Below are 26977 nucleotides of genomic sequence, written 5' to 3'. Positions count from 1 at the left end.
ACACAGGTGAAAGAAAATATCTACAAAATATTGTTCAGATGGTATAGAACTCCTGAAGTATTGGCTAAGATTTATCATGACGTTCCTAATACTTGTTGGAGGGGTTGCGGACATGTAGGTACTCTAGAACATATCTATTGGGTCTGCCCTGTCATTCAACCCTTATGGGCAGAAATCCAAACTTTGATCCTAAAAGTAACAGGTATTCATATTCCCATGGATCCTATATACAGGATCTTCTCAAAAAATTAGCATATTGTGGTAAAGTTCATTATTTTCTGCAATGTACTGATAAACATTAGACTTTCATATATTTTAGATTCATTACACACTACTGAAGTAGTTCAAAGCCTTTTATTGTATTAATATTGATGATTTTGGCATACAGCTCATAAAACCCCAAAATTCCTATCTCAAAAAATTAGCATATCATGAAAAGGTTCTCTAAACAAGCTATTAACCTAATCATCTGAATCAACTAATTAACTCTTAACACCTGCAAAAGATTCCTGAGGATTTAAAAAACTCCCAGCCTGGTTCATTACTCAAAACCGCAATCATGGGTAAGACTGCCGACCTGACTGCTGTCCAGAAGGCCATCATTGACACCCTCAAGCAAGAGGGTAAGACACAGAAAGAAATTTCTTAACAAATAGGCTGTTCCTAGAGTGCTGTATCAAGGCACCTCAGTGGGAAGTCTGTGGGAAGGAAAAAGTGTGGCAGAAAACGCTGCACAACGAGAAGAGGTGACCGGACCCTGAGAAAGATTGTAGAGATGGACCGATTCCAGACCTTGGGGGACCTGTGGAAGCAGTGGACTGAGTCTGGAGTAGAAACATCCAGAGCCACCGTGTACAGGCGTGTACAGGAAATGGGCTACACGTGCCACATTCTCCAGGTAAAGCCACTTTTGAACCAGAAACAGCGGCAGAAGTGCCTGACCTGTACTTGACACTGGACTTCAGGCATTTTGGCATTTCCCTCTCCCCAGTCTTCCTCCAGACTCTGGCACCTTGATTTCCGAATGACATGCAAATGTTGCTTTCATCCGAAAAAGTACTTTGGACCACTGAGCAACAGTCCAGTGCTGCTTCTCTGTAGCCCAGGTCAGGCGCTTCTGCCGCTGTTTCTGGTTCAAAAGTGGCTTGACCTGGGGAATGTGGCACCTGTAGCCCATTTTCTGCACACACTTGTACACGGTGGCTCAGGATGTTTCTACTCCAGACTCAGTCCACTGCTTCCGCAGGTCCCCCAAGGTCTGGAATCGGTCCTTCTCCACAATCTTCCTCATAACAGCCCTATTACGAGACACAGAATCCAGATATGATAAAATATGGGATCCATGGGAGACATACTTTCTGAACTATATTCCCCCATGATTAAACGGGATGCTCGTCCCAGCAGCTGGGACCTGAGGATATTATATCTCAATTGTCAGCCATTAGACAAGAGGACAGACCTACATAAATAGACCTTTTTTCATCTATTTGTTTTTGTTTTCTTAGGCTTCTTTCTCCTTTTATCTAGGTTACTATAATCTTTCATAGCTTCCTATATCATTATGATATTAATAGAAGTTGATATTATTATATATACAGTATATATATATATATATATATATATATATATATATATATATACACAGTGGCTTGCAAAAGTATTTCCATTAAAGTAAAGGAATTCCACGTGAAAGACCAATACAAAGTGGTGTACACGTGAGAAGTGGAACGAAAATCATACATGATTCCAAACATTTAAAACAAAAAAAAACTGCAAAGTGGGGTGTGCGTAATTATTTAGCCCCCTTTGGTCTGAGTGCAGTCAGTTGCCCATAGACATTGCCTGATGAGTGCTAATGACTAAATAGAGTGCACCTGTGTGTAATCTAATGTCAGTACAAATATAGATGCTCTGTGACAGCCTCAGAGGTTGTCTAAGAGAATATCGGGAGCAACAACACCATGAACTCCAAAGTACACACCAGACAGGTCAGGGATAAAGTTATTGAGAAATTTAAAGCAGGCTTAGGCTACAAAAAGATTTCCAAAGCCTTGAACATACCACGGAGCACTGTTCAAGCGATCATTCAGAAATGGAAGGAGTATGGCACAACTGTAAACCTACCAAGACAAGGCTGTCCACCTAAACTCACAGGCCTAACAAGGAAAGCGCTGATCAGAAATGCAGTCAAGAGACCCATGGTGACTCTGGGCGAGCTGCAGAGATCCACAGCTCAGGTGGGGGAATCTGTCCATAGGACAACTATTAGTCATGCACTGCACAAAGTTGGCCTTTATGGAAGAGTGGCAAGAAGAAAGCCATTGTTAACAGAAAAGCATAAGAAGTCCCATTTGTAGTTTGTCACAAGCCATGTGGGGGACACAACAAACATGTGGAAGAAGGTGCTCTGATCAGATGAGACCAAAATGGAACTTTTTGGCCAAAATGCTATGTGTGGCGGAAAACTAACACGGCACATCACTCTGAACACACCATCCCCACTGTCATATATGGTGGTGGCAGCATCATGCTCTGGGGGTGCTTCTCTTCAGCAGGGACAGGGAAGCTGGTCAGAGTTGATGGGAAGATGGATGGAGCCAAATACAGGGCAATCTTGGAAGAAAACCTCTTGGGGACTGCAAAAGCTTTGAGACTGGGGCGGAGGTTCACCTTCCAGCAGGACAATGACCCTAAACATAAAGCCAGGGCAACCATGGAATGGTTTAAAACAAAACATATCCATGTGTTAGAATGGCCCAGTCAAAGTCCAGATCTAAATCAAATCGAGACTCTGTGGCAAGATCTGAAAACTGCTGTTCACAAACGCTGTCCATCTAATCTGACAGAGCTGGAGCTGCTTTGCAAAGAAGAATGGGCAAGGATTTCAGTCTCTAGATGTGCAAAGCTGGTAGAGACATACCCTAAAAGACTGGTAGCTGTAATTGCAGCAAGAGGTGGTTCTACAAAGTATTGACTCAGGGGGCTGAATAATTACGCACACCCCACTCTGAGAGTTATTTGTAAAAAATTTTTGGAATCATGTATGATTTTCGTTCCACTTCTCACGTGTACACCACTTTGTATTGGTCTTTCACGTGGAATTCCAATAAAATTGATTCATGTTTGTGGCAGTAATATGACAAAATGTGGAAAACTTCAAGGGGGCCGAATACTTTTGCAAGCCACTGTATATATATGTATATGTATATAATATTATTTTGAAATCTGTTTATCGTTTATCAAAACACACAAAAGCAACACAAAATAACCCATTGACAGTGCAAGACATATTTAGGATACATCAGGCCATATCACAGAGATATAAAACATTAGACAAAGTCAAATAAATACAGTAGTAGACATATAGCCGTTCAGTAGCATGAAGAACATACAGGATTGCATCATAAGTTACCCAAGTCATACACATAACATCTATGGACCAGTAAGAAATCCCAGACCAGGACTGCACAAAGCATCACAGAGGTGTGGTGTGGAGGAACCACAAGCACATATCTGATCATCTATCAGAGGGAGTCCACAATGCTAAGAGTTACATGTAGATTATTGACCGAACCAGCACATTGCAAACAGGGCTTTCTAGACCTTTTTAAAGAGGAACTCCAGTGAAAAAAAATGTAATAAAAAAAGTGTTTCATTTTTTCAATAATTATGTATAAATTATTTTGTCAGTGTTTGCCCATTATAAAATCTTTCCTCTTCCTGATTTACATTCTGACATTCATCACATGGTGACATTTTTACTGCTGGCAGGTAATGTCAGTGGAAGTAGATGCTGCTTGCTTTTTTGGCAGTTGGAAACAGCTGATATTTCCCACAATGCAACAAGGCTCCAACAGTGTGATGTCAGAACCATGGTCCTGACATCACACTGTGGGAGAGGTTTCACCACAATATCAGCCATACAGAGCCCCCAGATGATCCGTTTGTGAAAAGGAAAAGATTTCTCATGGGAAAGGGGGTATCAGCTACTGATTGGGATAAAGTTCAAATTTTGGTTGCGATTTCTCTTTAAATTTGGAGTCCGCCCCTCTTTCCAACCAGGTCAGTTTATATAACGGAAGAGAAGTATTAATTAAGTGCATTCTTAAAGTAAGATGGGGTTCAGATTTTTTTTTCTATTCTACAGCAGTGGACATTTTAGCATAAAAACAACAGTCTAACAAAGTTTTTTTTATTCTTTTTCAAGGACCATTCCTCTATCAATCCCAACAGACAAGACTTATAAGAGGACACTACAGGAAGACTATGACCACACCTCCAACAAACATCACTCACATCCCCAAGAATTTGGATATTTTAACAGGAGTAAAGTATATCTGGTGAAACCAGCACAGTTGAACCAACTTATCTTGTGAGCAAATTACCGTCCTTATATATGTGTCCCCAAAGTCAGTTCACTCCTCCCCACCCCTCTCATAATGCCCTAGTCTTAGCTAGTCTATGAGCATGTTCGTAGTCAGCAAGATTGGAGTAGAACCTGGATAGGAGGCTTTCCAGCTCCTTATGTAGCAGTCATATTTCCATAGTGCCTGGGCCCAGGTCAGCAGTCACACCCCCACATTGGTCTGCGGCTGCATGCCTGAGGTTAAAGTACCTGAAGCGGGAATGCCTAGGAAGGTGAAATTCCACAACTATTTGAGACCAAGATTTACAATGATTATTATGGTACAGGTGGTGAATACCGTATATACTCGCATACAAGCCGAATTTTTGACCCCCAAAAAGGGGGTCAAAAGTTGGGGGGTCGGCTTGTATGCGAGTCTTTCCTGGTGGTCTGCTCCCCGCTCCCCCCGCGGCCGCCGCTGCTATTACCTGCTTAGGCAGCGGCCGCTTCTTAATCCGCGTTCCCCTCTCATGTTGCATATAAGTGTATCACAGCAGCGCGCCCGGAGCTGCTGCTGTGACGATGCAGGCGGCAGGAAAGAGCGGTTCCCCTGGTAACGGTGATACAGATCGCCGCTACAGGGAGCCGCGCTCTTTCCTGCCCCTTGCATCGTCACAGCAGCAGCGCCGGGCGCACTGCTGTGATACACTTATATGCAACATGAGAGGGGAACGCGGATTAGAGGAAGCCGCTGCCTAAGCAGGTAATAGCAGCGGCGGCCTCGGGGGGAGCACTATACAGGCAACTACCTACCTAAACTGGGCACTATACTAGCTATACTGGGCACTATACTAGCTATACTGGACACTACCTACCTATACTGGGCACTATACTGGCTAAACTGGGCACTTTATTAGCCATACTGGGGCACTATACTAGCCATACTGGGGCACTATACCAGCCATACTGGGGCACTATACTAGCCATACTGGGCACTATACTAGCTATACTGGGCACTTTACTAGCTATACTGGGCACTTTACTAGCTATACTGGGCACACTTTACTAGCTATACTGGACACTACCTACCTATACTGGACACTATACTGGGCACTATACTAGCTATACTGGGCACTATACTAGCTATACTGGACACTACCTACCTATACTGGGCACTATACTGGCTATACTGGGCACTATACTGGCTATACTGGGCACTTTACTAGCTATACTGGGCACTATACTAGGTAAACTGGGCACTATACTAGCTAAACTGGCCACTATACTAGCTATACTGAGGCACTACCTACCCATACTGGGCACTATACTAGCTATACTGGGACACACTGGGGGGCTGCACCAATCCAGCATTTCCTACCCCCGGCTTATATGGGGGTCAATCATTTTCCCTGGTTTTTCAGGGGAAATTTGGGGGGTCGGCTTATATGCAGGTCGGCTTATATGCGAGTATATACGGTATATGTATCCCCCTCCAGATCCAGAATCTCACATCAATAAAGGAAGCAAATTCTGACAAATTCAGATTGCACCATAGTGGGACACAGTGGTGCTCTGATACCCCCGATCCCAGATTCGAGTGATTTCGATGATGGCTCCACCCACTTCTGGATCAGCCATGATCATGATTACAGATAGAATCAGCGTTTCAAATTTGATTGCGGTTTCGAGTTGGAATTACGCACTACATCAAGAATCACGAATGGTCTTTAAATTGCTTCCAAACACTTTTTTTCATGAAATGATGCCTAATGCATCATGTTTGTTTAAATAAATAGTAATTATATATGTGTGGAGGTCTAAAAAGTAAAAAAAAAAAAAAGTTTTGATATGTATGATATTTATCCGATCCGTGTAAGTCGTACTTCATCAACATGGTCTTCTCCATTCTTCTTAATTATTCATCATCATCAGTTCTTCTTCTTCACCATCTTTTTGTACTCAATCTTCTTAATCTTTTTCTTTTTTTCTGTTGCATCATGCATGTGACATTGGCATGAGTAGCAGAAGGATTAGCTGGTAGCAAAGAAGGCTATTGAACCTGGCGGTGGTACCACAGCAATATAAAAAAATGCGGATGAGGAAATTGGCAGCTGCAGAGTAGGCTATGGAACCTGGTGGTGGTACCACAGCAATAATTCAAAGAAATAACAGCAGGAGGGGGAGGAATTTGCTTAGGCCGTGACCCCTTGCGGTGGGAGCACAGCTGTAAAAAACTCAGCAACAACACTAGGAGGTTCCAGGTAGCGGTCATGAAGCCCACATTGTGTCCAATACACAACTGGGACAACACAGTTTTCAACCCAGACGCCTCAATTTATTTTTTAACAACCAATCTATTTTTTGGCATCATAGCTAGTAACAGCAGTGGCATGTGGCAGCAGCACCTTGTAATGTGGACCCTGGTGGTGGGAGCACAGGCAGCAGGAGGTAAATCCAGCAGGATGAGGAGGAGTAGTAGGGCCAGCAACAGAGCAGTAGGGACAGCAGCAGAGTAGGCCATGGTACCTGGTGGTGGTACCACAGCTGTCAAACACAAGTATAACACCAGGAGGTTCCAGAAAGCAGTCGTGAAGCCCACATTGTGTCCAATACACAACTGGGATGGCACAGTTTTCAACACAGACAACTCAATTTTTTTATTTTTTGTAAACAACCTAGCTGTTTTTTGCCGTAATAGCTAGTGGCGTGTGGCATCAGCACCTTAGACTGTGGACTCTGGCGGTGGGAGCACAGAGAGCAGGAGGGAAATGCAGCAGGAGGAGTAGTGGCAGCAGTAGAGTAGGCCAAGACACGTGGAGGTGGTACCGCGGCTGTCAAACACAAGTATAACACCAGGAGATTCCAGGCAGCGGTCGCGAAGCCCACAATGGGCATGATTCACAAAGCTTTCTTACTTATTTTCACCTTATCTAGGTTACATTTTTAAGCTCCCAAAGAGCAAAAATATAATTAGGGTAAGAAAAGTAATATCGAAATTAAGTTAATCAGGAACAATTTACTTTGAGTGATTATTTTGCTTGTAAATGTGCTGAAAGGATATTTTTATCAAATAGGTGATAAATAATTTATAAGAACTTTTGTGAATAGAGCCCATTGTGCCCAATACACAACTGGTACAGCACAGTTTTCAACCCACAGTCTAAGGATCTGCTGCCACGCGCCACTAGCGATTACGCCAAAAAATAGCTTGGTGGTTGTTAAAAAAAAATGAGGTGTCTGGGTTGAAAACTGTGCTGTCCCAGTTGTGTATTGGACACAGACATTTTTTTTTTTTTTTACAACAAAATTTTTGGCGCAATAGCTAGCAACAGCTGTGGCGTGTGGTGGCAGTGCCTTGGACTGTGGACCCTGGTGGTGGGAGTACAGACAGGAGGAGGGGAAAGCAGCAGCAGGAGGAGGAGGGGGAGGAGTAGTAGCGTGTTTTTTTTGTTTTTTTTTACAACAATAGCTAATTTTTAAATGCAACAGCACTAGCATAGGGCAGCAGCGTAAAGTGTGGACCCTGGTGGTGGGAACACACCTATATGTACCAGAAATTAGAACAGCAGCAGGAGAAGTACTAGTAGCCTGTGGCAGCAGCAGAGTAGGCGAACCAAAACAACACCGTGAGGTTACAGGAAGTGGTCATGCAACCGTAGTCGGGGCTTCCCGACAACTCAGACAACACAATTTTTATCCCAGACACCGCAAATATATATATATATATATATATATATATATATATATATATATATATATATATATATATATATATTTTTTTTTTTTTTCTTTAAGAGTAACTGTCAGGCATAAAATCCATAATCAATTCTCTATTACAAACTGCTAAGTAAGTAAAAAAGATGCTAACAAGGCAATTCAGAAGTTTAAAATCAATTTCCCTTTTTTTTTTTTCAAAAAGATTATTAGTCCCCAGGCTCTTGTAATGTATGCTAATTCAGCCTGATTGGCTGAAGCCTCTGTCTCTCACCTCTGTTCTTCTCTGATTGGCCGCCTGTTCTTTACTCCCTTACAGCTTCTAGGGTACAGAGAGGGGGAACAGAAGCTGTCCTCCGTCACTGATCTTGGCCCCCCTCCTGTTGAGTGCCCCGCTCTGCCGCATCCCGCCTCTCCCCACATCCCTCCCCCCTCTACCGCCGGTGGTACTGCAGAGTGTATAGACGGAAACTCCAGCGCGTGGAACCATATGGAGGTGAGTCGGTGCACACTGCTTTTATTCCTCCCCGCTTCACTGAGTAATAGTGCGGGGAGGAGAGGAGATGTGACGGGGGGATGCGGGGCGAGGGGGGGGGCGCCGAAGCCTGTGGGACCCAAGATGGCCCCTGCCATGGACAGAATTATGTCAATTTCCCTATATAAAATACCCTGAAAACAAAAAGTGTACAGGGCAATACATGTGTTATACAAGTAGAGCAAGTAGGTTTCTACTTAAATATGTGTTTTTATTCCCTGGCATAGTATGGCTAATATTTGTTCTTTAACAGCACAGCAGAGCTATTTCAGCACACTAGCAACAGTAGCAGCGTGGGGCAGCAGCATGTAGGGTAGGCCATGGAACCTGGCGGTGGTACCACAGCAAAGATAAAATGAACCGGGCTTGATTAGCAGGAGGTTGTGGTGGTAAAGGTTGATCAGGCAGGCAAAGCAATCCCAGCCACTTCATTTCTCCCTCACACCTACTCAAGGGGCCAGGAACTCGCCTTCAACCCAAGCCTGGTTCATCTTCAGGAAGGGGAGTCTGTCCACAGACTGGGTGGACAGATGAGAGCGCTTCTCTGTGACCACGTCACCAGCCGCACTAAAGCATCTCACCGAGAGCACGCTGGAAGGGGGGCAGGAAAGGACTTCCAAGGTGTACTGGGCAAGCTCCCTTCAGATCTACAGTCTCTTGATCCAGTACTCCATGGGGTTCACGGGGCACTCATGTCAAGCCCATTGAAGGACCCCTATGTAGACTGCCACCATGCTGGTCAGCCGCTGGTGCTGACTAGAGGATGCTGCTGGCACCTTCTCTCTGGGCAGCTCCACCCTGTAAAGTTGCCTTGTCAGACTCAGCAGATCTCCTGGTTGCCAGCTGCTGCTTCTGGTCACAGGCACCTGCTGCTGGGTTGGCTGGACAGTGGAGTGGGTGGAAGGCTTCCTCCAGTCTACAAACAAGGGCCTCCTGCAACTCCCTTGTTTGAACCTCAGTGTCTCCATGCTGAATGAATTGACCCAGCTTTCCCTTCAGCCATGGGTCCAGGATCATGGTTATCCAGATGTCCTCCCTCACACGCATCTGGATCATCCAGGGGTCTCTGCGCAGATAATGCAGCATGTGCGCTCCCATGGGGAAGAGTTGCGGCAAGGCAGCCACATCATCATCCACCCCCGACACGCCTGTCCTCATCTGCCTGCTGCTGAGTCTGTGTGTCGTCCCTCGGCCTTCACCAACTGTGCACCACTGCAGCGGCACTCTTCAGTTCCCCCTCTGAACCAAGGTCAGGCACCTCCAACTCCTCCTCCACCACCTGCAAGACCTCCTCCTCCTCCTGAGAGGTGGACTGTGCCTGCTGATCCAGCTAGTTCATTGCTGCCTCTCCCTCTTCCAGCAGATCAAACACTACTCTGTCCAGCAGGCAAACCACTCGCAGAGGGATGCCCGCTCTCGGCTCACCATGTTGGTTCCCTGCTGGAAGTGAACCAACACCAGGCACACCTGCTTCATCTTCCCCCAATTCGCAGATGGAATGACCTGGAGATTTGTGCAGCCGGCTACATTCTCATCCATGATGTAGCGTGTGACAGCCCTCCTCTGCTGGCACAGCTGCTCCAACATCGCAAGGGTGGAGAACCAGCAAGTTAGCATATCACTAATGAGCCGGTGTCTTGGCAGGCCCTAGTTCTGCTGCAGCTGGGCCAGGGCTGCTGAGGCAGTGGCGGAGCGGTGGATATGGCAAACAATTTTCCGCACACCTTCCAGCAGATCGTCCCTGGTCAAAGATGGGCGCAAACCCATGTGCCTCTGCACCACGCCTCTCAGCTCTCTTTCCCAAGGCCGAGTGCCCGCTGGCTGGTGGCGGCGATGGCACTGCCTCTCCTGCCCCTGGCAGACATCCTACAGACAGACACTAATAATTTAATATGGAAAAAATGGAAAGCGGGAAAAGTGTGCTTTCTTTTTTACTGCAAAAATGTGTGGTGAGTGGTGACAGTCAAATTTAAATGGGGTTTTTTATTTCTTTTTTCCACAAACAAAAAAAACCAAGACAAACCCCCCTCCCCTCCCCCCCCTAAAAAAAAAACGCTCAGTGAGGACCTACGCTACTAAAAGTCTGCTACTATTAGCACCACTAGCTAGGTCACTCACTGATGTGAAAAAAGTATAGATTACTACACTAGATACAAAAAGGGATAGGTTTTTTTTTTTTTTTTAATAAATTAACTCCACCCCCTCAAAAAAAACTATTGGTTACACTACTAGTAGAATACATTATACTACTCTATATAATAATGAACTAACTGAAAATACAGATAGTTCACTTCACTTCACTACACGGTCAATGAGTGAACAACAAGTCACTAAAGTAAACTGACTCTGGCTAAGTTAAACACACACTAGGATAGAGCAGAGAGTGAGTCTTAAGGAGCCCATACATGGTACAATTTTTCATTTTTTTTCAATTAGATCATTTAGTTTGATTATTCCATTAGATCGAATATAAAGATTTTTCCAACATGTCTGATAGGATTTTTATAGAAAAAAAACGGGATAATCGTTCGTTTTTCTTGATTGCAAAAAAAGATTCTTTTCAACTTTCATTCGATTCGATTGTTTTGGTCGAAAAAACGGGAATATCCAACGTCTTTATTGTACCGTGTATGGGTACCATAAGACTGTCACACTACAGGCAACAGAATCACAGTGAGAGTGACAGACAGTAATGCTGGCCTGCTGCTGCTGCTGCTAAACTATTATAACACTGAAATAAACTAACAGTGCAGATCCCTAACAGGGAATCCCTAACACCTACCTACACAGGCCTGGCCTGTACTACAAGCACAGCTAACCTAACTGAGCTTCTATCCTAAGCTATGCACAGAATACAGAATACACAGGACAGTAGTACACTACACTGACTGAGTGTCGGACTGGGAGGTGGTAAAGCTGAGGAAATCCGCTTGCTGGCCAAGCAGCAGTAATCATGTGCTGCTGCTCACAGGGAAGATTTGCTATAGTTTTCTACTGGGAGTAATAACACAGGGTTACTGCTGCTTGGCCAGCAGGTGGATTTCAACAGTTTTGCAACCTCCCAGTCAGACACTGCACTGACTGTACAAACTTACAATCAAATCAGAAAAGATAATGCCCCAAATATATATTTAACCCCCTTTTTTCTTAAATAGGTCCCTATACACTAGCCCCAGTGGCAGGATAGCGTACTGGTTAAAGCGGTATAAAACCCTGACATAATATTCAATAAAAACACATTTTCCTACTATTTACATGCCATACGGTTATCATATTTGCATTTGTGCATAAATATTATTATTCATTTAGAAATTACAAGTTCCCAAAAGTACATTTTTTTGCTTTGAGAGCTGACTTTGCATTTTATTCATTACTGGTTTTATTCATTGTGTATTGAAGGCAGAAATGCTTTGAGTTTCTGGCTGTGTCCACGAGCTTCTGCAAAGTCAGAGAATGTGTCACATTCCTCACTTGATACAATTAAGTAAACACAAGATAACATTATCTAAACTTCGGATGCGTCCAGATTTCTCTGCACTGAACTTTCCATTCCTGTGTGTAACCCTTTGAATGCTGTTCTAGTAAAAAAAAATGCTGGTTGTATATATGCTGTAAATAATGTTTTAGAGCAAAGAAGAAATGCTGGGTTTCATTCCACTTTAAGGGCTCAGCCTCTGACATAGGTTCAAATCTCAGCTCTTCCTGTTCAGTAAGCCAGCACCTATTCAGTAGGAGACCTTGGGCAAGACTCCCCAACACTACTATTGCCTATAGAGTGTGTCATTGTGGCTGCTGTTCTACTGCTTTGAGTCTGCCAGGAGATAAGCACAATATAAATGTCCTGTGTCTAAGTCCCCCATTTTTATTTTTTCCTGGTTTGGGTGCCTTCCTCTAACTTTTAGGAACTGTGCAGTAGGCCTGAACGATAAATTGAATTTAAATTGAAATCGCGATCACCAAGATCACGATCAAGATCGGAAACATCAAAGCGGTGACTATGGCAATGATGTAATTTCCACATGGAGAACTTTGAAGAAGCAGCTTCAAACTTTCCCCTAAGTCCTGTCGCGTGCGTCCCGCAGCATCCGCAGTGTTGGACATACCTTCTGCACGAGTCCAATGCTGTCCGTCCTCTATTGCTGTTTTCCAGCTCTTGTGCACGGCATACTTTCTGGTTCCTGTATGTCACATGACATACAGGAAGTATGCCGTACAGCCTGCAGGAGGCGAAAAGGATGGATGGGCATCGCTGGACTCGTGCTGGAAGGTATGTCCAGCACTGCTGCAGCTTGAGGGACAGAGGGGGCACAGAGAGACATACAGGAGACACAGAGGGGGCACAGAGAGACATACAGGAGACACAGAGGGGGCACAGAGAGAGACCCAGAGGGGGCACAGAGAGACATACAGGAGACACAGAGGGGGCACAGAGAGACATAAGGAGACACAGAGGGGGCACAGAGAGAGACCCAGAGGAGGCACAGAGAGACATACAGGAGACACAGAGGGGGCACAGAGAGAGACCCAGAGGGGGCACAGAGAGACATACAGGAAACACAGAGAGACACAGAGCGAGTACAGACAAAAGGGGCAAAAAAAGAGACACAAAGGAGACACAGAGACACACATAGGGAGCATAAAGAGAGACAGGGACAGAGAGGCACAAAGGGGGAACAAAGCTTGATTTGAAGGAAATCGTGAATCGCTCAATTCAATTTTTTCCTAAAATTGTTCAGGCCTACTGTGCAGTGCCAGCAGGATCGGGGGAAGGTTTTATTTCTAAAGGGGCCCATATACTGGTCGATTTCAGCTATCGATCGATCAAACGATTCTATGGAATCAAATTATCACAAAAGAGATGCGGATTTTGGAACTCAGAAACAGGATTGTTTTATTCAAGCACGGTACAAATACGGTTACAAAAGGTAAAAAGAGTTTGTGTCAACAGCTATTTCGCGTGATCCCACGCCTCGTCAGGACAATCAGACCGGAAATCAATTCTATCAAATCTATCGATCGATCAATTTGCTGCCAATTTCAATCGATTTTATCAATCTGACAGGGTGGAAAATCTAGGTTGATCTGCTGCTGGCAGCAGGTCGATGGTCCATAGGGTTGCATTGGATCTAATGGTATTCGGCCCTCTTGAAGTTTTCCACATTTTGTCACATTACTGCCACAAACATGAATCAATTTTATTGGAATTCCACATGAAAGACCAACACAAAGTGGTGTACACATGAGAAGAAGTGGAACGAAAATTCCAAACATTTTTTACAAATAAATAACTGGAAAGTGGTGTGTGCGTAATTATTCAGCCCCCTTTGGTCTGAGTGCAGTCAGTTGCCCATAGACATTGCCTGATGAGTGCTAATGACTAAATAGAGTGCACCTGTGTGTAATCTAATGTCAGTACAGATACAGCTGCTCTGTGACAGCCTCAGAGGTTGTCTAAGAGAATATTGGGAGCAAAAACACCATGAAGTCCAAAGAACACACCAGACAGGTCAGGGATAAAGTTATTAAAAAATTTCAAGCAGGCTTAGGCTACAAAAAGATTTCCGAAGCCTTGAACATCCCACAGAGCACTGTTCAAACGATCATTCAGAAATGGAAGGAGTATGGCACAACTGTAAACCTACCAAGACAAGGCCGTCCACCTAAACTCACAGGCCGAACAAAGAGAGCGCTGATCAGAAATGCAGTCAAGAGGCCCATGGTGACTCTGGATGAGCTGCAGAGATCTACAGCTCAGGTGGGAGACTCTGTCCATAGGACAACTATTGATACAAAATATAGGTAAAAGGCTGCGCATCCCTGACCCAATACTGTACAATTGAATGGTTAATCGCTGTGGCGCACACCGCCCCCCCTGGACTAAAATGTACGCCCGCATCCAAACAATGCAATACTGGTCTATGGAGAAATTTTAGCTTCCATCATAGTTTTGCATGCAAAAATATAGATATACTGGACATCTGCACCAACGTTGAGGTAAATCTCCAGAGCAGATGTCCTAACACTAAACTGACCGAAGTTAAAAGCAAATGTCTTTACCCTGGCAGCTGCTATGCTAAAATGTGTAACTTACATTCAATACAGACAGCAGGAAACAAAGCAAGCGCTCACCAATATGGGCCGCATCTGAATGACTCACCACCTCATATGCACCGCTTAAATAGCTCAAATACACACTCAGCAATCAGACAGATGCAAAACATATGCAAAACTAAACTAAATACTTACCATGCAAAACAGGATAGCACAATGGGTGCTGCTAGCCTGGTAGTTACAGAACTGTGGATACAAAATATAGGTAAAAGGCTGCGCATCCCTGACCCAATACTGTACAATTGAATGGTTAATCGCTGTGGCGCACACCGCCCCCCCTGGACTAAAATGTACGCCCGCATCCAAACAATGCAATACTGGTCTATGGAGAAATTTTAGCTTCCATCATAGTTTTGCATGCAAAAATATAGATATACTGGACATCTGCACCAACGTTGAGGTAAATCTCCAGAGCAGATGTCCTAACACTAAACTGACCTAAGTTAAAAGCAAATGTCTTTACCCTGGCAGCTGCTATGCTAAAATGTGTAACTTACATTCAATACAGACAGCAGGAAACAAAGCAAGCGCTCACCAATATGGGCCGCATCTGAATGACTCACCACCTCATATGCACCGCTTAAATAGCTCAAATACACACTCAGCAATCAGACAGATGCAAAACATATGCAAAACTAAACTAAATACTTACCATGCAAAACAGGATAGCACAATGGGTGCTGCTAGCCTGGTAGTTACAGAACTGTGGATACAAAATATAGGTAAAAGGCTGCGCATCCCTGACCCAATACTGTACAATTGAATGGTTAATCGCTGTGGCGCACACCGCCCCCCCTGGACTAAAATGTACGCCCGCATCCAAACAATGCAATACTGGTCTATGGAGAAATTTTAGCTTCCATCATAGTTTTGCATGCAAAAATATAGATATACTGGACATCTGCACCAACGTTGAGGTAAATCTCCAGAGCAGATGTCCTAACACTAAACTGACCTAAGTTAAAAGCAAATGTCTTTACCCTGGCAGCTGCTATGCTAAAATGTGTAACTTACATTCAATACAGACAGCAGGAAACAAAGCAAGCGCTCACCAATATGGGCCGCATCTGAATGACTCACCACCTCATATGCACCGCTTAAATAGCTCAAATACACACTCAGCAATCAGACAGATGCAAAACATATGCAAAACTAAACTAAATACTTACCATGCAAAACAGGATAGCACAATGGGTGCTGCTAGCCTGGTAGTTACAGAACTGTGGATACAAAATATAGGTAAAAGGCTGCGCATCCCTGACCCAATACTGTACAATTGAATGGTTAATCGCTGTGGCGCACACCGCCCCCCCTGGACTAAAATGTACGCCCGCATCCAAACAATGCAATACTGGTCTATGGAGAAATTTTAGCTTCCATCATAGTTTTGCATGCAAAAATATAGATATACTGGACATCTGCACCAACGTTGAGGTAAATCTCCAGAGCAGATGTCCTAACACTAAACTGACCGAAGTTAAAAGCAAATGTCTTTACCCTGGCAGCTGCTATGCTAAAATGTGTAACTTACATTCAATACAGACAGCAGGAAACAAAGCAAGCGCTCACCAATATGGGCCGCATCTGAATGACTCACCACCTCATATGCACCGCTTAAATAGCTCAAATACACACTCAGCAATCAGACAGATGCAAAACATATGCAAAACTAAACTAAATACTTACCATGCAAAACAGGATAGCACAATGGGTGCTGCTAGCCTGGTAGTTACAGAACTGTGGATACAAAATATAGGTAAAAGGCTGCGCATCCCTGACCCAATACTGTACAATTGAATGGTTAATCGCTGTGGCGCACACCGCCCCCCCTGGACTAAAATGTACGCCCGCATCCAAACAATGCAATACTGGTCTATGGAGAAATTTTAGCTTCCATCATAGTTTTGCATGCAAAAATATAGATATACTGGACATCTGCACCAACGTTGAGGTAAATCTCCAGAGCAGATGTCCTAACACTAAACTGACCTAAGTTAAAAGCAAATGTCTTTACCCTGGCAGCTGCTATGCTAAAATGTGTAACTTACATTCAATACAGACAGCAGGAAACAAAGCAAGCGCTCACCAATATGGGCCGCATCTGAATGACTCACCACCTCATATGCACCGCTTAAATAGCTCAAATACACACTCAGCAATCAGACAGATGCAAAACATATGCAAAACTAAACTAAATACTTACCATGCAAAACAGGATAGCACAATGGGTGCTGCTAGCCTGGTAGTTACAGAACTGTGGATACAAAATATAGGTAAAAGGCTGCGCATCCCTGACCCAATACTGTACAATTGAATGGTTAATCACTGTGGCGCACACCGCCCCCCCTGGACTAAAATGTACGCCCGCATCCAAACAATGCAATACTGGTCTATGGAGAAATTTTAGCTTCCATCATAGTTTTGCATGCAAAAATATAGATATACTGGACATCTGCACCAACGTTGAGGTAAATCTCCAGAGCAGATGTCCTAACACTAAACTGACCTAAGTTAAAAGCAAATGTCTTTACCCTGGCAGCTGCTATGCTAAAATGTGTAACTTACATTCAATACAGACAGCAGGAAACAAAGCAAGCGCTCACCAATATGGGCCGCATCTGAATGACTCACCACCTCATATGCACCGCTTAAATAGCTCAAATACACACTCAGCAATCAGACAGATGCAAAACATATGCAAAATTAAACTAAATACTTACCATGCAAAACAGGATAGCACAATGGGTGCTGCTAGCCTGGTAGTTACAGAACTGTGGATACAAAATATAGGTAAAAGGCTGCGCATCCCTGACCCAATACTGTACAATTGAATGGTTAATCGCTGTGGCGCACACCGCCCCCCCTGGACTAAAATGTACGCCCGCATCCAAACAATGCAATACTGGTCTATGGAGAAATTTTAGCTTCCATCATAGTTTTGCATGCAAAAATATAGATATACTGGACATCTGCACCAACGTTGAGGTAAATCTCCAGAGCAGATGTCCTAACACTAAACTGACCTAAGTTAAAAGCAAATGTCTTTACCCTGGCAGCTGCTATGCTAAAATGTGTAACTTACATTCAATACAGACAGCAGGAAACAAAGCAAGCGCTCACCAATATGGGCCGCATCTGAATGACTCACCACCTCATATGCACCGCTTAAATAGCTCAAATATACACTCAGCAATCAGACAGATGCAAAACATATGCAAAACTAAACTAAATACTTACCATGCAAAACAGGATAGCACAATGGGTGCTGCTAGCCTGGTAGTTACAGAACTGTGGATACAAAATATAGGTAAAAGGCTGCGCATCCCTGACCCAATACTGTACAATTGAATGGTTAATCGCTGTGGCGCACACCGCCCCCCCTGGACTAAAATGTACGCCCGCATCCAAACAATGCAATACTGGTCTATGGAGAAATTTTAGCTTCCATCATAGTTTTGCATGCAAAAATATAGATATACTGGACATCTGCACCAACGTTGAGGTAAATCTCCAGAGCAGATGTCCTAACACTAAACTGACCTAAGTTAAAAGCAAATGTCTTTACCCTGGCAGCTGCTATGCTAAAATGTGTAACTTACATTCAATACAGACAGCAGGAAACAAAGCAAGCGCTCACCAATATGGGCCGCATCTGAATGACTCACCACCTCATATGCACCGCTTAAATAGCTCAAATACACACTCAGCAATCAGACAGATGCAAAACATATGCAAAACTAAACTAAATACTTACCATGCAAAACAGGATAGCACAATGGGTGCTGCTAGCCTGGTAGTTACAGAACTGTGGATACAAAATATAGGTAAAAGGCTGCGCATCCCTGACCCAATACTGTACAATTGAATGGTTAATCGCTGTGGCGCACACCGCCCCCCCTGGACTAAAATGTAAGCCCGCATCCAAACAATGCAATACTGGTCTATGGAGAAATTTTAGCTTCCATCATAGTTTTGCATGCAAAAATATAGATATACTGGACATCTGCACCAACGTTGAGGTAAATCTCCAGAGCAGATGTCCTAACACTAAACTGACCTAAGTTAAAAGCAAATGTCTTTACCCTGGCAGCTGCTATGCTAAAATGTGTAACTTACATTCAATACAGACAGCAGGAAACAAAGCAAGCGCTCACCAATATGGGCCGCATCTGAATGACTCACCACCTCATATGCACCGCTTAAATAGCTCAAATACACACTCAGCAATCAGACAGATGCAAAACATATGCAAAACTAAACTAAATACTTACCATGCAAAACAGGATAGCACAATGGGTGCTGCTAGCCTGGTAGTTACAGAACTGTGGATACAAAATATAGGTAAAAGGCTGCGCATCCCTGACCCAATACTGTACAATTGAATGGTTAATCGCTGTGGCGCACACCGCCCCCCCTGGACTAAAATGTACGCCCGCATCCAAACAATGCAATACTGGTCTATGGAGAAATTTTAGCTTCCATCATAGTTTTGCATGCAAAAATATAGATATACTGGACATCTGCACCAACGTTGAGGTAAATCTCCAGAGCAGATGTCCTAACACTAAACTGACCTAAGTTAAAAGCAAATGTCTTTACCCTGGCAGCTGCTATGCTAAAATGTGTAACTTACATTCAATACAGACAGCAGGAAACAAAGCAAGCGCCCACCAATATGGGCCGCATCTGAATGACTCACCACCTCATATGCACCGCTTAAATAGCTCAAATACACACTCAGCAATCAGACAGATGCAAAACATATGCAAAACTAAACTAAATACTTACCATGCAAAACAGGATAGCACAATGGGTGCTGCTAGCCTGGTAGTTACAGAACTGTGGATACAAAATATAGGTAAAAGGCTGCGCATCCCTGACCCAATACTGTACAATTGAATGGTTAATCGCTGTGGCGCACACCGCCCCCCCTGGACTAAAATGTACGCCCGCATCCAAACAATGCAATACTGGTCTATGGAGAAATTTTAGCTTCCATCATAGTTTTGCATGCAAAAATATAGATATACTGGACATCTGCACCAACGTTGAGGTAAATCTCCAGAGCAGATGTCCTAACACTAAACTGACCTAAGTTAAAAGCAAATGTCTTTACCCTGGCAGCTGCTATGCTAAAATGTGTAACTTACATTCAATACAGACAGCAGGAAACAAAGCAAGCGCTCACCAATATGGGCCGCATCTGAATGACTCACCACCTCATATGCACCGCTTAAATAGCTCAAATACACACTCAGCAATCAGACAGATGCAAAACATATGCAAAACTAAACTAAATACTTACCATGCAAAACAGGATAGCACAATGGGTGCTGCTAGCCTGGTAGTTACAGAACTGTGGATACAAAATATAGGTAAAAGGCTGCGCATCCCTGACCCAATACTGTACAATTGAATGGTTAATCGCTGTGGCGCACACCGCCCCCCCTGGACTAAAATGTACGCCCGCATCCAAACAATGCAATACTGGTCTATGGAGAAATTTTAGCTTCCATCATAGTTTTGCATGCAAAAATATAGATATACTGGACATCTGCACCAACGTTGAGGTAAATCTCCAGAGCAGATGTCCTAACACTAAACTGACCTAAGTTAAAAGCTCTCCATAGACCAGTATTGCATTGTTTGGATGCGGGCGTACATTTTAGTCCAGGGGGGGCGGTGTGCGCCACAGCGATTAACCATTCAATTGTACAGTATTGGGTCAGGGATGCGCAGCCTTTTACCTATATTTTGTATCCACAGTTCTGTAACTACCAGGCTAGCAGCACCCATTGTGCTATCCTGTTTTGCATGGTAAGTATTTAGTTTAGTTTTGCATATGTTTTGCATCTGTCTGATTGCTGAGTGTGTATTTGAGCTATTTAAGCGGTGCATATGAGGTGGTGAGTCATTCAGATGCGGCCCATATTGGTGAGCGCTTGCTTTGTTTCCTGCTGTCTGTATTGAATGTAAGTTACACATTTTAGCATAGCAGCTGCCAGGGTAAAGACATTTGCTTTTAACTTAGGTCAGTTTAGTGTTAGGACATCTGCTCTGGAGATTTACCTCAACGTTGGTGCAGATGTCCAGTATATCTATATTTTTGCATGCAAAACTATGATGGAAGCTAAAATTTCTCCATAGACCAGTATTGCATTGTTTGGATGCGGGCGTACATTTTAGTCCAGGGGGGGCGGTGTGCGCCACAGCGATTAACCATTCAATTGTACAGTATTGGGTCAGGGATGCGCAGCCTTTTACCTATATTTTGTATCCACAGTTCTGTAACTACCAGGCTAGCAGCACCCATTGTGCTATCCTGTTTTGCATGGTAAGTATTTAGTTTAGTTTTGCATATGTTTTGCATCTGTCTGATTGCTGAGTGTGTATTTGAGCTATTTAAGCGGTGCATATGAGGTGGTGAGTCATTCAGATGCGGCCCATATTGGTGAGCGCTTGCTTTGTTTCCTGCTGTCTGTATTGAATGTAAGTTACACATTTTAGCATAGCAGCTGCCAGGGTAAAGACATTTGCTTTTAACTTAGGTCAGTTTAGTGTTAGGACATCTGCTCTGGAGATTTACCTCAACGTTGGTGCAGATGTCCAGTATATCTATATTTTTGCATGCAAAACTATGATGGAAGCTAAAATTTCTCCATAGACCAGTATTGCATTGTTTGGATGCGGGCGTACATTTTAGTCCAGGGGGGGCGGTGTGCGCCACAGCGATTAACCATTCAATTGTACAGTATTGGGTCAGGGATGCGCAGCCTTTTACCTATATTTTGTATCCACAGTTCTATAATTACCAGGCTAGCAGCACCCATTGTGCTATCCTGTTTTGCATGGTAAGTATTTAGTTTAGTTTTGCATATGTTTTGCATCTGTCTGATTGCTGAGTGTGTATTTGAGCTATTTAAGCGGTGCATATGAGGTGGTGAGTCATTCAGATGCGGCCCATATTGGTGAGCGCTTGCTTTGTTTCCTGCCATAGGACAACTATTAGTCATGCACCGCACAAAGTTGGCCTTTATGGAAGAGTGGCAAGAAGAAAGGCATTGTTAACAGAAAGTATAAGAAGTCCCGTTTGCAGTTTGCCACAAGCCATGTGGGGGACACAGCAACCATGTGGAAGAAGGTGCTCTGGTCAGATGAGACCAAAATTGAACTTTTTAGCCAAAATGCAAAACGCTATGTGTGGCGGAAAACTAACACCGCACATCACTCTGAACACACCATCCCTACTGTCAAATATGGTGGTGGCAGCATCATGCTCTGGGGGTGCTTCTCTTCAGCAGGGACAGGGAAGCTGGTTAGAGTTGATGGGAAGATGGATGGAGCCAAATACAGGGCAATCTTGGAAGACAACCTCTTGCAGTCTGCAAAAGACTTGAGACTGGGGCGGAGGTTCACCTTCCAGCAGGACAACAACCCTAAACATAAAGCCAGGGCAACAATGGAATGGTTTAAAACAAAACATATCCATGTGTTAGAATGGCCCCGTCAAAGTCCAGATCTAAATCCAATCGAGAATCTGTGGCAAGATCTGAGAGCTGCTGTTCACAAATGCTGTCCATCTAATCTAATCTGATTGAGCTGGAGCTGTTTTGCAAAGAAGAATGGGCAAGGATTTCAGTCTCTAGATGTGCAAAGCTGGTAGAGACATACCCTAAAAGACTGACAGCTGTAATTGCAGCAAAAGGTGGTTCTACAAAGTATTGACTCAGGGGGCTGAATAATTACGCACACCCCATTTTGTAGTTATTGATTTTGTAAAAAATGTTTGGAATTAGGTATGATTTTCGTTCCACTTCTCACATGTACACCACTTTGTATTGGTCTTTCACGTGGAATTCCAATGAAATAGATTCATGTTTGTTGTAGTAATATGACAAAATGTGGAAAACTTCAAGGGAGCCGAATACTTTTGCAAACCACTGTACATCGATCACCAAAAATTTCATTCTGAAATCTATTGAAAATCTGTTCCTAGTGTTTGCACACATCAGATAGATTACTGTCAGATTCGACTTGACAGGAATCTGACAGAAATCTATCTGATGGTCGAATCTGCTGCAAATCTATAAGTGTATGGCCACCTTAAGCTACAGTATCAAGCTTATCTAAGCATGCAAATAACAGAGCTTCCCAGGGATAAGATAAGGACATTAAAACCAAAAGAAGGTAATTGCATTTCCCTAAACCTTTGAAAAGTTTACACCAGTCAAACTGTGTGCTTTCCAGGGAAGCCACAGCTCCCATCCCCGTTAGTGCCGTCTGTTCATTTACTCTACATGGTGGCTTACAGGGGCCTGAAAGGAGCAGCACACACTGTAGCACTCTTCACACTCTCAGCACAGAAGCAGAAAGGATCCAGATTCCTATGTCTTTCTGTCAAAAAGCCTATTAAACGCCAGGTGAACGCTCAACAAACGCTCAATATATGGTAGCAGAGCATTCAACCAGCCAATGCCACAACCTGGAAAATGCTTGACATACACTAGGGACCAACGCTTACAAACGTATGCAACTGCTTGAAATGTTGAAGGAGTTATAGGCAGTCAAACAGCTGCAACAATCCAATGCATTCAGCAGCATGAGAGAGTCCTTAGGATTCAGTTTAAAAATGCTGCCATGTGCACTTTGCAAGAAGTAGAACATTGGAAAATAACACTTATGGCCAAAACATTTCCCACACAACACAAATGTCTCACAAGCTGTGATTTATGCTCAAAACATCCCCACACTCAGCACATGATTAGGGTTTCCCACCAGAGTGAGATCTCTCATGTTTAACAAGTTTTTTTTTTCTGTCCAAAACATTTCCCACACTCAGCACAAGAATAAGGCTTCTCACCAGTGTGACTTCTTTCATGAATGATAAGGTCTTGTTGCTGAGCAAAACATTTCCCACACTCAGCACATGAAGAGGGCTTCTCACCAGTGTGACATCTCTCATGCTTCACAAGGCTTCCTTTCTCTCCAAAACATTTCCCACATTCAGCACACGAATAGGGCTTTTCACCAGTGTGAGATCTCTTATGATTGAGAAGGCTTCCTGTCTGTCCAAAACATTTCCCACACTCAGCACATGAATAGGGCTTTTCACCAGTGTGAGATCTCTCATGAATGACAAGGCTTCCTTTCCGCCCAAAACATTTCCCACACTCAGCACATGAATAGGGCTTTTCACCAGTGTGAATTCGCGCATGAATGATAAGGTATGATTTCTGAATAAAACATTTCCCACACTCAGCGCATGAATAGGGCTTCTCACCAGTGTGAGATCTCTCATGTTTGATAAGGCTTCCTTTCCCTCCAAAACATTTCCCACACTCAGCACATGAATAGGGCTTTTCACCAGTGTGAGATCTCTTATGTGTTAAAAGGTGTCCCTTCTGCCCAAAACATTTCCCACACTCAGCACATGAATAGGGCTTCTCACCAGTGTGAGATCTCTCATGAATGTCAAGGCTTCCTTTCCGCCCAAACTGTTTCCCACACTCAGCACATGAATAGGGCTTTTCACCAGTGTGAATTCGCGCATGAATGATAAGGTATGATTTCTGAATAAAACATTTCCCACACTCAGCGCATGAATAGGGCTTCTCACCAGTGTGAGATCTCTCATGTTTGATAAGGCTTCCTTTCTCTCCAAAACATTTCCCACACTCAGCACATGAATAGGGCTTTTCACCAGTGTGAGATCTCTTATGTGTTAAAAGGTGTCCCTTCTGCCCAAAACATTTCCCACACTCAGCACATAAATAGGGCTTCTCACCAGTGTGAGATCTCTCATGTCTGACAAGGTTTGATTTCCCTACAAACCCCTTCCCACATGTGGAACAGGAATAAGACCCTCCAGCAGTGGGAGAGCTCTGCTGGGTATGAGGCTTCTCGGGGTTAGACAGGTGAGGGGAGTCTGGGGGAATATTTGGGGTAACCAGGATATCTGCAGATGACTCTTGTCCAATGAGATCATCCTTGGATGTACAGTCTGTGGATACAGAGAGATGAGTCTCTGAGAGGTTCCTGATGCCGGGACTCCGCGCTGCAAATAGAGAAACATCATCACTTTCGGTTAGAGATTTCTGAGGGGAGGAATAATTATCATTAGGGTTGGTCAGTGAGCTGCTGATAATTCCAAAATGATGCAAAGATGACGCAGATTGGAAATGGGCCAGATGCAGCATCTGCGTAACTCTGCATATAATAAGAATATAATTTTCACCATCTCAGAGTTATTGGCATGTCACTGACCATCACTATCAGCCTGACAGAGAACTTCAGAAGGTTGTGCTCATTACAGGAGGCCAGCTCCATTCTGCACACGTGCGAGCGCCCTCCATCAAGCAACCACGCAGGACAGCGCTCCCAAAGACTTCCGGAGTCCCCCGCAGCGGGGGATTCAAACGGGACATCCTGAGCTGCACTGAGGGCACCGGGAGAGGAAAGGCTCATTAGGACCTAGAGCCTTTACTCTTCTTAGGTAAGTATCTGACTTTTTGTTTTTTAGGCGACTTTTCCCATTCGCTTCAAGGGCCTATTTGCAGCCCCAATATATTTTAAAAAATGTGTCAAAACTGTCCAAAAAAACAGAATGGCAGAGGGGATTAATAGCAAAATTGTCCCCAAAAAACGTATTTAACAGTTTTTTGTTTTTTTATTTGAAAATGAGAATCGCATTGGGCTTCCAGATTTTTCAAATTATGTTTATTAGACTGGCCACTTTCTTTATCACCGAGGTGATGGGAGGAGTCAGGCAGTGGGTGCAGGGCACTAAAGCAAGCCTGATATACTGAGGATGGGAAGAGTCAGGCAGTGTGGGTAGGACACTAAAGCAAGCCTGACATACCGAGGTGATGAGGAGTCAGGCAGTGGGTGCAGGGCACTAAAGCAAGCCTGACTTACTGAGGTGATGGGAGGAGTCAGGCAGTGGGTGCAGGGCACTAAAGCAAGCCTGACATACTGAGGTGATGGGAGGAGTCAGGCAGTGGGTGCAGGGCACTAAAGAAAGCCTGACATACTGAGGAGATGGGAGGAGTCAAGCAGTTTGGGTAGGACACTAAAGCAAGCCTGACATACCGAGGTGATGAGGAGTCAGGCAGTGGGTGCAGGGCACTAAAGCAAGCCTGATATACTGAGGAGATGGGAGGAGTCAGGCAGCATGGGTAGGATACTAAAGCAAGCTTGACATACCGAGGTGATGGGAGGAGTCAGGCAGTGTGGGTGCGGGGCACTAAAGCAAGCCTGACATAGCGAGGTGATGGGAGGAGTCAGGCAGTGTGGGTAGGACACTAAAGCAAGCCTGATATACCGAGGTGATGAGGAATCTGGCAGTGGGTGCAGGGCACTAAAGCAAGCATGATATACTGAAGAGATGGGAGGAGTCAGGCAGTGGGTGCAGGGCACTAAAGCAAGCCTGACATACGGTGGTGATGGGAAGAGTCAGGCAGTGGGTGGAGGGCACTAGTGTAAGCCTGACAGCTGTTTTCACACTGGTGGATGAGTCATCCGAGGCTGTATCACTGTATAGCCGCACTTCTTAACCCAACACTCCATACTCACAGGTAGCTGGCATCACAATACTCTGCTTCTGGGCCTCATGCTCAGCTGTGTCAGACACATAGAAAGAGCTGAGACGCAGGCAATTCCCCATAGATAGCATCCTTGGTTGCTAAGCAACCAGGGATCACACTAAGGTGGCAGAACGATGACATATGGGGATAAGCACTGGAACTAAATTAGCAGGAATGTAACACTTTATTAGGTTAATCAGTGCTGCTGATACTAGCAAAAGGCCACTGCTGAAATCTCAGAGGAAAAGAGGGCAGCCCAGTGTGAGAGAATAAAGAGACCTTTCTCTTCCTCAGGGTGTCTGTACTGCTATTGTTAGCAAGCTGTCACCAAATATTATCATGAATGATAGTTATAGATGGCAAAAATCTAACATGAGTGCATAACATAACCCCTAATATGACCAGTCTGTGAACAGTGACATTTATAACAGCAATACAGATACACATTTATTCTACATTTACTGCTGATTACTCACCTGTTCTGCCCTCTGTAACAGTGTCTTCCTCTTTAGTAGTCCTCATGTCACTCTCCTCCATAGACTGCTGACCACTCCTCACATATGTATCTTCTTCTTCCTCTTTACTTATCACCATGTCACCCCCCTCCACAGACTGCTGATCACTCCTCACATATGTCTCTTCTTCACCTTTAATTGTCCCCATCAGGTCACCCTCATCCATAGACTGCTG

The 26977-nt window shown here is 44.1% G+C and overlaps 2 protein-coding genes across 2 annotated transcripts in view; one reads left to right on the top strand and one right to left on the bottom strand.

Moving 5' to 3' along the window:
- The window catches only part of LOC137537038 (zinc finger protein Xfin-like), a 525741-nt gene that overhangs the window by 100326 nt on the left and 398438 nt on the right, over positions 1-26977 (top strand). The gene's annotated exons all lie outside the window — the stretch shown is intronic.
- LOC137535818 (zinc finger protein ZFP2-like) lies at positions 23501-26970 on the bottom strand. The gene is made up of 2 exons (XM_068257711.1): positions 26764-26970; positions 23501-24759 (listed from the first exon to the last, which is right to left on the bottom strand). Exons 1-2 carry the CDS (start codon positions 26966-26968, stop codon positions 23501-23503), a joined length of 1464 nt encoding a protein of 487 aa, XP_068113812.1. The 5' UTR covers positions 26969-26970.

The sequence above is a fragment of the Hyperolius riggenbachi genome, chromosome 10 (assembly GCF_040937935.1).
Source record: "Hyperolius riggenbachi isolate aHypRig1 chromosome 10, aHypRig1.pri, whole genome shotgun sequence".
Classification (NCBI taxonomy): Eukaryota; Metazoa; Chordata; class Amphibia; order Anura; family Hyperoliidae; genus Hyperolius; species Hyperolius riggenbachi.
The sequence above is the reverse complement of the archived record's forward strand: the minus strand, read 5'-3'. Positions and strand labels throughout refer to the sequence as shown.

What these genes read in the sequence shown, in the direction of transcription:
- LOC137535818 (XM_068257711.1), bottom strand. Translation starts at nt 26,968, where the DNA reads ATGGATGAGGGTGACCTGATGGGGACAATTAAAGGTGAAGAAGAGACA. An exon ending in TGTTACAGAGGGCAGAACAG is followed by an intron (nt 24,760 to 26,763) that starts GTGAGTAATCAG and finishes CTCTATTTGCAG; the next exon opens with CGCGGAGTCCCGGCATCAGG.